This window comes from Amia ocellicauda, chromosome 3 (genome assembly GCF_036373705.1).
Source record: "Amia ocellicauda isolate fAmiCal2 chromosome 3, fAmiCal2.hap1, whole genome shotgun sequence".
Lineage (NCBI taxonomy): Eukaryota > Metazoa > Chordata > Actinopteri > Amiiformes > Amiidae > Amia > Amia ocellicauda.
The window spans coordinates 30,259,791-30,271,434 of record NC_089852.1 but is presented as its reverse complement, the minus strand read 5'-3'; the positions used below and the strand labels follow the sequence as shown (position 1 = coordinate 30,271,434).

The following is an 11,644-nucleotide window of genomic DNA, read 5'->3' as shown; positions in this document are numbered from 1 at the left end:
AACACTGGGCTCTTTCATGCTGAAGGTCCCCCTGGTTTGTCACTCGCGGCAATTAAAATGTTCACTGCCTGTTCCGTGGGGCCAGCACTTGAAGGAAAGATTCACTTGAACAGATTTGTCCTGGGCTAATGAATTGTTTTCATTCACTTGGGACAAGATTCCCCGCTGAGCATTTATTCATCTGGAGGTGGTGGGGGATGGAGGGGGGGTTGCTGCTGGAAGTCAGAGCACCTCAGAGGAGAGAGAGATCTGTCTGTCCAATCACAAAAGAGGACTGCAGTTTGTGTGTGTGTGTGTGTGTGTGTGTGTTTTTTTTGGGGTGGGGGTGGGGGGGGGGGTGGGTCTGTTGAAGTGCCAAAGAAGGACGCTGCAAACACAAGCAACTGCAATGTGCAGGGGGGGGTGATAAGGGACCGAGGCAGAAGGTATTTGGTTTCACCATTCCTACAAAATCGTTGATCTCTGTGTGAAAGCCTGTTTGTGTGCCTGGAAGTTAAATACATGTGGATAGTTCTATAATCCTTTATTATATAACTGGGACTGAAAAGTAAGAAGGGAGTTGAAACCTCTCCAGTATAGACCAACGCTCCACAGGCACCAGTACGGATAAATCTGCCCTCCAAGCTGAACGGCCAATTTCAATAAATAAATCAATATCTCAGAGTCTAAGAATTTGCATGTCAGCTATTGTTGCCAAACCAAAGCAAATCAATTGTTGGTGCGCAGCCTGGGCTGAGGCTCCTGAAACCTGTGGAGTCCGGGCCTGTCCTCCTACTCACTGTTGCGACTGGCGGACTTTATAAAGATAGAAAGTAAGAAAAAGACAGACCGCTAGAGAGACAGAGGGACGATAAAAAACACAGACCTTAGAATATTGGAAGTTGTTGTTTTCTAGGTCCTCGAACCCTAACCCTGGACTGAGCTTTACACTTCAGTTCTTGGCTGGACCGGCCCAGCTGCTGCCCACACAGTCTCACGCAGGGCTGCAGAGAAACACACCGTCCTCGAAAAGCACAGGAGACCCTCTGTGAAATCCAGGACCATGAAAGAGGCTCTTTCTGTCTTTTCCTTTTTCCAATTCACGATTTTCAGGGATAAATGATCCTTCTGGAGCTATTATATTAATACATATATGTGTGTGTGTGTGTAAATGTTCCAGAAGGCAAACGCAGTAAATCAGCAGACTCTCATTGTGGCGTTGTACATCTCTTTATTACAGGCTTTTTGCATTCACCCCTCCCCCGCCATATCTGGTGAAGTCTACTTGTCTCGCCAGCTCCACTTCACTCCACCTTGGCTACACTGCTCTCTCGCCACGTTTCCATTCGCGTTTCGGATACACGGTAACAAAAATATATATATTAAAAAAAAAAATGCAAACAAATTGAATAGAGATGAACACATTCACAAGAAATAACACAAAACAACAAGTTACCCAAGGAGGTGCTTATCACCGGCACAGGAGTGCATGCTCCACACCACATACAAGGAATCTCAACACAACCCACTGAGCACACCCTTGAGTGGATGTTGTGGTTTATTCATGCATTGAGCGGCTCTCTCTGGCCTCACGCACACACAGAACCCTATCTCTCTGGGCTCTCATGGGCAACACGATATCAATATCATAACATCTTGGATTTTTTATAGCGCCTTTTGTCCCAATGGAGCCCCAAGAAGTAGTATTCTATTCCTTCTGCAGTTTGATGTAGTCCGCAGACCATAAGCCAAGCTAAACTAAACACTGGGTGCGCACAGATTTCTTGTGTGGGAGTTTAATTTAAAATAACGCACCTCTGTGACAAATTCTGTTGTAAAATATTTCATACATAAAGATATCCAAAATTAAGGGGATGGGGGGGTGGGTAGCTACTGACGTGGGAGTTGATGTGGAAGTGGGCCGACAGACATGCGCTTTTGGGTGCAAAGTGAGTGAGAATAACCATTTTGTCGCCCCCTTATATCTACATTCACCTCAAAAAACATTTAATGTAGAAATTCAAAACATAACAAAAAGTGTATGATACAGATTATTACTACTATTACTCCTACTGTAAAGCTGCAAAGAGCCATTCTACAGAGTTCAAATGAGGAGCTGCGATTCATTTTAATATCTGTTGTCAATTTGAATTGTTAATATATTATTTGTCCTTGACGCTGCCAGTTAGTGCTGCCGGGACAGGACAGGACAGGACAGGACAGGACAGGACGGGTGTCTTCTCTCACTGTGTGACGTGGTGCCAGGCCTTTTTTAGCAGGATTGTGCTAAATCACTACAAGCTTTGCAGATATGTATACTTTTTACTCACACGTCACATTCACTTGTAGTCTAGTCGCAACATCGAAGAGCACGGCGCAAGAAACAAATCAAAATTCACAGACAAAACCAAAACCGAAAACCAATTTTTAGACAGCGCTGCAACCATGACACTTACGAAACCCAAACACAGACAATACGGTTCAAAAGAGGCACTGGATTAATATTAATATCATTATTATTAGGATGAATATATATTTTTCACTCTGACCGCATGCGATTAGGCATCCAGGCATTGCTGCGCTCCGTCTGGTCTGCAGAGGGACGTCTCCAGCCCCACGAGGGAACCGGGCGTGTTTCCCAGCAGCTAGCAGGGCTGCAGCTCTGTTTGCTTTGGCTGAAGGTGCCAGTTCGTTTCACAGCGGAGTCGGGCAGGAAGAGGAGGTATAAGCACCAGTCCGGCACAGCGATGGGGGCAGCTCGGCTCCTGCCAGAGACTCGTCCGCACCGCATCTTTGACTACCTGACTGCAGCTCGTCCTGGGCAGAGATCCAGGGGGTGTTTTCCCATGTCTGCTACTGCTCTGCCTCTCCCAGGGTCTGTTGGCTCGATCGTGTGATTGGGACATATCCGGAGTCTGCTGTATCTAAGTCTTTGTTTGGGCTATACAAGGCCCACCCATTCTGCCCCCCTACACCCCCAGCCCACCCAAAACAAAACCAGGGGGAAAAAAAGTGTTTCTCTGAAAATAATTTCTCGCAGGCGTTGTTTGTGTTGATTTTAAAACCGCGTCTCTCCCTCTCGGTCTCTCTTTCTCTCCCTCCCTCCGTCTCTCTCTCTATCCCTCTCTCGATGACAGGCATGTTAAACCCTTGGCTTACCTGAAGTGAAAACTAAAAGAGGAAAAGAAAACAGAGCAGGAAGATGTTTGCAAACAGACTTCCCAGCGGGCGAGCCAGTCGACAGATTACCAAAGCCTGGGTCAAAACATCACCCCTCTGTGTCCACACCCTGGGTCCAGCTGAACCTCCGAGAGATATCTGTGAGGGCTTTGGGGTTTCATGCAGGATTTGTCAGGACCAGGCCGAGCCAGTCAGGCCGGACCCCAGGCGGCTCCACTGCGCTCACACAGACAGCTCGCCCTCAGATGCAATCTTACTGTCCCTGGCAAGCCTGCACAGTGCAGCGGGGGTGTATATGACTCTGTACATATGACCATGCATAGCTCCCCCTCTCCCTCTTCAATCCTGAGCCCCTCTCACCACCATGGCGCTTGGGCAGGAGTCAAGAATGAAGGGGAACCGCAGTGCAGAGAGAGAGGGGGCTTCCCAGGATACCCTGCAAGGGGCGCACGTGGGAACACAAGGACACGATGGAGGGTTATAGAGCAGAGGAGACCACCTTGCCTGGCTTACCTTAATCAAGCAACTCATCTATCCAAGAATTTCCACTCAAAATAAATAAATAACCTGTTTAGCTTTCTACATCTGAGGCTTGTCCCCAACCGTACGTCTCCTAGATAAGCCAAGATTCAAGAAAATACCACCAAAAAACGGGTTTGGTCTACAAAAACAGAGCTCAGGCAATGAGGTCTAGAGCAGCGACGTGGTATCCGAGTGGACCCTCGCCCTGCTGGAGGTGCACAGATCCAGACGGAGGGGGGGAGTGGGCAGGGGGCCGCAGTCAGCCCACCCCACTGGAGCTGTCTGGGAAATGCTCAGCGGCAACGACACAGAACAGACAACCGAAATCAAGCATTCAGCCAGAACATCGAGCCAGGGAGGGTTCAGTCTGAGAGGAGTTTAATCAGGTATTCCACAGGATGGCTAAGGCCACAAATATTTGCATGTCAAATCTGTTTTATTTTCCTCTGGGGTGAGTTAGTGAAGCCCTACCAGCTCTCCTCTTAGTCCTGTGGCCGGTGTCTCTAGGTGGGCGGGTGATGTGGGTTGGGGTGGTAGTGGCCACTGGCTGAGGTTGGAGAGGAGTGAGGGAGTGGGGGGGTGTTGGGGGATTGGGGTCGTTATTCCACTTCAGAGCGCTTCCGGGTCGTGTCATAGGAACGTACAACTTGAGACTGTGACACCACACCATGCTCCTCCTGAGAGAAGGCGTAGCCATCTGGAAACAAGAGGAATATACTGAGGACAGAGTCACCCTGCTCTCCCCGGGCTCAGAGTCAGTCGATAAAATAGCAAGTGTGTGAAAATATGATAATAATATTAATAATAACAATAGTAATAGCGATAATAATAGTAGCAGTAATAATTGTAGTAATAAAGATACCGGCCCTGTCATACTCACGGGACACTGTTTGCTGGACTGAGTTGGAGCGGACAAGGCTGGATGGCGTTTTCTTAAAGACTCGAGTCAGCAGGTGGGCACGCTCGTTAAGACTGAGGGAGAGAGAGAGAGAGAGAGAGAGGGGGGAAGGGGGGTAAGTGAGAGAGATTTGGCTCCCATCTATTCCTGGAGCAGATGCCTTTAAAAGCGGCCCAGCTGACGGACGGAGCCCCGTGTGGGAAACACGAGCTCGACGATGTAGAGGGACAGTTTCCAATTAGATAGATTTTTTTTTTTTTAAATGTCCCAGAATCCTGCTGCCCTTGGGCTGATTACAAGACTGGTATTCATCATACACATTAGCACACGCACCGTACATGGAGAACGGCTCACACACGCCCGCGCACACACACACGCATGCATATTCACAAGCACGCAATATGCAATTAGTCAAACATAATTATTCTCCATTATCCAATTTGAACAGTCCATTTCGCCTTCAATAACACCGGGAGGGCTGTGGCGAGCCTTCTGTTTCCGATTAGTTCCATTAAAATTTGATTAGATAAAACATGAATAACACAAATACATGAATAAATACAATATATATATATATATATATATATATATATATACATACATACATACATATACACACACACACACAAGCACACATTTTATATATATATATATATATATATATATATATATATATATATATATATATATATTATATTATATTATATATATATAAATTCAAACAGAGACACAATAATGTCTTTCAGCGCCCCAGGAGGCCAGAGGAAGAGGAAGTGGTGTGTTTGGGAAGGGACCCGGGGTCAGGCAGGGCCCAGAGGAGCTCTCCTGTGTTCAGCCCTGCTCACATCTGGCCCTGGCCATTCAAATCAGGCCCCTACCCAAACAAACAGAATTATTCAGGGCAGGGTACGAGGCCGGCCACCCCTCTCATAGAACTAATTACAAAAAGATGAGCTGCTCCAAAACAGATGGAGAGAGGAAAAAAAAAAAACTGCTAACGAGCCCCAATTATTCCAGCAGACAACGGGTTCCCGCTCCAACTGGAGGGCGCAGTCCTTAACGATCCTGTAATTGGTCAGACACCAGCTAAACAGGGCTAACAAGGCTAACGAGATTAAGGCGAGACGGAGGCAGAGTATTAAACTGTCCCCTTGGAAAAGAAGCGAGGGAGTGCTGAATTCCACTCTGCAAAAATAATAACAGAACAGAGGACAGAAGAAGCACAGCCAGCAGGTCCTGTTAATGACAGGGGGTCGCAGCTGTGCAGAGAAGGGCTGCCCAGGACAGAGTCCCGACACTGGGGCTGCACCTGGGCTCCTCTGTGCCAAGACCAGAGACCAGTCAGCCTGCGTAAGAGACCGGGTGTGTGTGCAGGAGGGCTGGAGGCAGGTGAGGTGTCCTCCTGCCCCTCACCACTGAGCCTGACAGGACCGACGCGCTCTGCTTGGATAGCCCCTCTCAGGTCATTCCTCTTCTTCTTTCTGTTTCAGGTAGCAGGACAGGTATAACATTGAGAAGCAGCCACAGTGGCCATAGTGTTACTGGCTGTACACAAACCCAGATGCTCACGGAGGCAGCGCCTCTGCTCCCTGGTGCACAGCGGACAAGAGGAAAAGGACTAACACACACTCACAGACACACTCTCACATACAACCACACACCCACACTCACACACACTGCCAATATCCCAGGCCTATGTGTGGGAGGTGTCCAGGGACCCCAGAGCTAAGGCCCTTGGGTTCTGCCCCTCAACCAACCCCAACCAGGGGCCAACATAATGAGCAGCAGGGGAATTCTGCATGTGGCTCCAGGAATGCTCTCTGTCTCTCCGTCATTCTTAATTTTTCCATCTTCTCTTTATGCAGCACTGCTCTGGCTGCCAAGTCTCAGTGGCGCGTGGGTCTGAGCCACTCCCTGCCTGACCTGAGTGTCGCAGAGGAAAACGGTCTGCGCAGCTTCCTACACCCACTGCCCCCCCTGGCCCCCGCACTTTTCACTTGTATCCCATTATCAATTGTTCTGCCGCCAAACAACATTCCCCAACAGCTGTGTTGAGGTGGAAGAGACAGAAACCCAGCTGAGGTTTCCTCCTGCTAGAACTGACCTCTGACTGTGAGTGAGTGAATCCCATGATGGCAGAGGGCCGGGCAGGTGAGCTGCCATAGCAGTCATGAGCGAGAGCGACTGGGGCTGTACGAACTGTCAGCCCTTTCAGGCCCGGGAACGACTTCAATCAGAACAGAAGGGATTAAGAGTGTTCAAAGGCCCAGCTGTAATTAACCGGTCATTAGTGCGGGAGCTGGGAGGGGGCAGAGTCGCGGAACAGGCCCTTCTGAGAGCAGGGTCATAGCACAGCAGCTCAGCCAATCAGGGTAAAGCCCCCGATGGCCGATCTCAGTTTCCCTGCGGTGATGAGGAGCCCGGAGTGGGTCAAGATCCAGGGATCCAGATTGTGCCAACTCTCTGTGTAAAGAAGTGTCTCCTGTCCCCGTCTTAAATGCCTTGAACACCCAATTTCCATTAGTGTCCCTGGGTCTGTGTGTCCCTGCTGATCTGGAAAAGCTCCTCTGGTTTGATGTGGTCGATGCCTTTCATGATTTTGAAGACTTGGATCAAGTCCCCACGTAGTCTCCTCTGTTCCAGGGTGAAAAGGTTCAGTTCCTCAGTCTCTCAGTAGGACTTTCCCTTCAGACCTGGAATAAGTCTGGTTGCTCTCTAAAATCTACACTTTTGACAATATACCCTAACATCCTGTTTGCTTTTTTTATTGCTTCCGCACATTGTTTGGATGAGGAAAGTGAGGAATCCACATAGACTCCTAGGTCTTTCTCGTGCATTACTATATCATCCCGGCAGGTGTGCCACCTCTTTCATTATTATTATTATTGTCTGAGTTTCTTAAGATGAGAAACAAACACTGACGGGCTCGGACTAAAAGACCCCAGAAAGACAGGTGCTGAGTAAGCTGGACCGTGGGTTCCACAGCACTGAGCCCTGATGCATTTCTCTGGTCTTTATTGAGGGCCGGTGGGGCTGCGGCATCTGAGGAGGAGGGAGTCTCCGGCCCAAAGTGACTAATCCGGAGCAAGCGTGATTGAAACGCCAAGCCCAGCTGACACGCAGACAGCGACGTCACGGGTGATCCGCTCCGGCCCGGCAGCCTGAGCTCCCACACAGCAGTTTATTGTGCTTACAATTGCATGGTAATTGCTGTAATTAGTAACAAATGGAGGTTGTTTATGGCAGCCCAGAGACGGTCACAGTGGAAATCGGGCCGTGTGTCTGGGGCCCAGGGGCCGCTGCAGCACGGCCCAGCGGGGGGATCTGAGTAAACACACACAGACACACGCACACTCATAATCACACAATGCTACATACACTCTCATTAACACACTGCTTTATACACAATCTGACACTGCTACGCACGTTGACAATGACACCACAAGCATCGATACCAACAGCTCTAGCCCCTGGGACAGGACAGCCCTGTTGCGCCACCAGGCCCATGAAAGAGGCACCAGCCAGACTGTTGTGTTTGAGGCTCTTCTGCCCTGTGCTTGGTGTTGTGTCACACACATAGGGCTGCTCATTTTGATCCAGCAGGGCTCTGAGGTTCACACAACACAACACAACACAACACAACACACCACACAAGACAAGACACAACAAGCTGTAATGGACGTGTGAAATACTATCTGGTATCTATTCCACAGGTGGACCACCCACTCTCCCTGGGAAGGACTGGTTACAGGGAGAGTCCAGGACAATTGGGAGGGAGGGGTGACAGCTCAAACTGAACCTCTTACATGATCTCCATGCAAGCATGTCATCACTCAGGGCAATCTGTGCAGAGGAATGTGGACGAAGAGAAAGAGATGGCAATGAAAACATGACACGGATATAAAGGAGAAGGAAAACAGGAAAAAAAAAGAAAGCAAACTAATAAGAAATAATAATCAAAGATTAAACGAGCGGCAAAAACCAATCACAGCAAACTCCCAGGAGGGGTCGAAGGTCACACCAGGCCTGTCAAAACCAGCCGATACCTTTCTGTTTCTCTCTTTTGTTCCTCGTCTCTCTCTCTCTTTTCTTTCTGTCTTTTATTCTAAGAAACTGTCTCCTTTTCCCTGGAAAAAACCCCACCCCACCAAAAAAGGCAGGGTGATATTAGTGAGGCAATCTGCAGAAAAGCACACCTTCAGACAGCCTGGCATTCATTTCACCAGCTGGCTTAATTCTTAAGGCGGGCCATGACAGTCCTAAATCCAAGGGTGCTGAGTTCTGTCCAGCGGGCAAAGCAGGCCTGACAGCTGTGCGTAAAGCTGAGTTAAAATAAATAAATACAAATGTTAACCTTTAAGACCAGTTAAATTTACTCCAAAAAAATGTACTGCAGTTTTCTCTACTGGGCCTTTTCAACCTTGACACTAATGTATTTATTTATATATATTTAACTTAGTTCTAAAATAACAGGAGTTAATCAATTAAACACGACTGGTAGCTGAAGTGAGACGTAGCGATATTTTATCGAGTGAGAAGAAAGACTGTGCAAATAAGCTCTGGCAGCTTTGAACAGCTGTGCACGGTTTGTGCGCGGGTCGGCAGCCCAGCCCAGCGTAGAGTCAACACCAGCGCACCAGGGAGGGCCACAGTGTTCATTTGTACTTCTTTCCATCCCATTGTACTGTACATTACCCATGTTTTCAGCCGTTAAGAGATCAAGGGAGACGCACGCAGAACAACTGTACTCTGGGGAGCGAGTGGGGGCGTGTGCTAAAGGTTACCAGCTGCTGGCACTGGGTCTATGGCCGTGGGCTGTGGGGGAGCTGGTGTACCCCAAGGGCAGGCTGCTCTCACTGGCACAGACACAGAGCGCCTGTCTGACAGCAGTAGGGGCCTGTGTGCCGTGTCATTCACTCATTCACTCCATCCCTGTGGGGGAGAGGAGGCTCTTTGCTCCTCTCCAGCTCCAAGGAGAAGAGGATTACAAACAGATTAGCCAGTTTACTGGGTTACTGCCTGTTGCCGTCCTTTCCTGGTAACATGCAGTAACCCAATAAAGTCACTCGAATGTCCTTTCCCTTCTGCTAATTGTCCCTGAGAGTTGGGCATGTTATTACTTCATTTTTCTTCCCCATGCCTCTTTCTCCTTGTCCCCCCTCCCACCCCATGTTCCTCCTTCTCTCTCATTCTCTCTCTGTCTCTATGCCTCTTCCTCCCCCTGTTCCCTTTCCTCCATTTCCCTGTCCCTCCTTCTCCTTCTCCAAATTTTCCCTCTCCTCTCCCTCTCTTCCTCCCCTTTCCTCCTTCTCTCCCTCCTTCTCTCACCTGCGTCCGTTGACGTCTCTCAGCACGGCTGCCCCCGGGTCCTGCGCCCGCGCCTCCAGCTCCTGAACCTCCTCCAGCAGAGACTTCCTGTAGGTGTGTCTGGCCCTGCAGAGACAGCCCACAGGTCAGGGGTCAGGGGTCAGATATTAAAACCAACATTGTCATTCTGTCAAGCAGTGAATCAGTCACTAAGTGAAATGGTCAGATAGTCACCTGGTCACTCTATAACTCAGTCAGTCAGTTAGTAATGCATAAGGCCAGCCAGTCAGTGGACAGGTTAGTGGTCAGTGCCCCTGCTGGGAAAATACTCACGCTGTCCAGGCTATGTCCTTCAGTAAGCAGGCGATGGGAACAAGAACCAGACCCAGCCAGAAGCTCCAGCATTTCATCACCATGCCAGCCTGCAAAACAGACACCCTGTCACTGCCATGCCCCCTGCCCACTATGCAGCCCCCCACCACCACCAGTCCTGTGTGCCAGGAGGTAAATCACAGCAGGGTTGGGCCCCCCTGTGTCTCAGACAGACCACCCACCCACCAATCAGTACCAGAGCTCTGCTTCAATCCAACAGCCTGCCTGCCTGTCTGCCTCCTCACACACAAAACCTCCCAGTCACCGTCCCAAGCCTCTCGAAGTGCAGCACCGATGGTTTCTGATGAAGAGCTCAGCCCATAAGTTGCACAACCTCTTGTGGATAACTTTTAAAATTGTGTTTTTTCAGTTAAAATCTGTTAATTGGAAACTCATGGGAGCCTTTTAGATACCTGGGGTCAGGGCAGAGTTAGGATGGGGTGGAAAATGACTGAAGAAAACCACTGCCACTGGACGGCACCCCGCTCACTCCCCAGTCCCGACCCTGCGCCCAGCCCTTATGTGCCAGCGATGGTGCCCTTCAGGCTGCTGACCTGCACCTGCAAGGCACTGACTCCGGCCACCGGAAGCCGCAAGAGCCGGCAAAGCACAGCCACTTCCCCTCTGAAACTCTGCCAGCCCTCCCTCTCTCTCCCCTTCTGTGTTCATTTGCATTAAACAGTATCTACTGCAACATCTGTTCTTGCAGCATCAAGGACAGCTCTTGCACTGTATGCGACATGCATATGCAAAAATATGTAAAGCGTGCAAAATAGTGTATTGCATGAATGCCAAATAAATTGTGAGCTGTAATAATGTCTCCTGACAACAGTGTCCATGATGCTCAGAGGACACGGTGTGGAAGCCAGAGCCCCCCCCCCCCCCACAGGGGCTGGTAATGAGGAGACGTCAGCCCTGCTGTGTTTGCATGTTTTATGCAGAACAACAGTAAAGAGCATCACAGTGAAGGAACAGGTAGAGTGAGTGTCTGTCAGGCACCCCAGGACTGCACAGCTGCACGTCTGCTGCAGTGCCACTGTGGGGGAGACACTGTCCCACACAGAGCTGCAGCAGGGAGTGTAGCCACACCATTAGTGGAAGCTGACCTAGCTGTGCACTGCTCTCTGCCTGGGACAGAAATAGGCCAAAAGGCTTGAACCATGACCATGGGAGTGGATGTTCAACCCCACCCCCGGGCCCCATACCCCCGCCACCACCCACCACAACCCCAGCTCAAATGACTCCTCATTAACTAGAGCAAGAGAGAAAGAGATAGAGGCAGAGAGAGCAGGAGAGGAGAGGGAGAGGGGCAGGGTGTTAAGTCAGAGCTGGCGATGGAGGCCAGTGCGCAGGGCCGGGCAGGGCGTCTGCTGTCACTCTTGGAGG

The 11,644-nt window shown here is 49.7% G+C and overlaps 1 protein-coding gene across 2 annotated transcripts in view; it reads right to left on the bottom strand.

Moving 5' to 3' along the window:
• Nucleotides 1-4,042: 4,042 nt before the first annotated feature.
• atp8a2 (ATPase phospholipid transporting 8A2) overlaps nt 4,043-11,644 on the bottom strand; it is a 75,430-nt gene continuing 67,828 nt past the window's right edge. For both annotated transcript variants that reach the window (XM_066698991.1, XM_066698992.1), the window contains 4 exons: nt 10,220-10,308; nt 9,908-10,012; nt 4,562-4,653; nt 4,043-4,378 (listed from right to left, as the gene is read on the bottom strand). In XM_066698991.1, the coding sequence (XP_066555088.1) occupies nt 4,281-4,378; nt 4,562-4,653; nt 9,908-10,012; nt 10,220-10,308 (384 nt within the window). In that variant the 3' untranslated portion in view covers nt 4,043-4,280. The remainder of the gene's footprint in view (nt 4,379-4,561; nt 4,654-9,907; nt 10,013-10,219; nt 10,309-11,644) is intronic.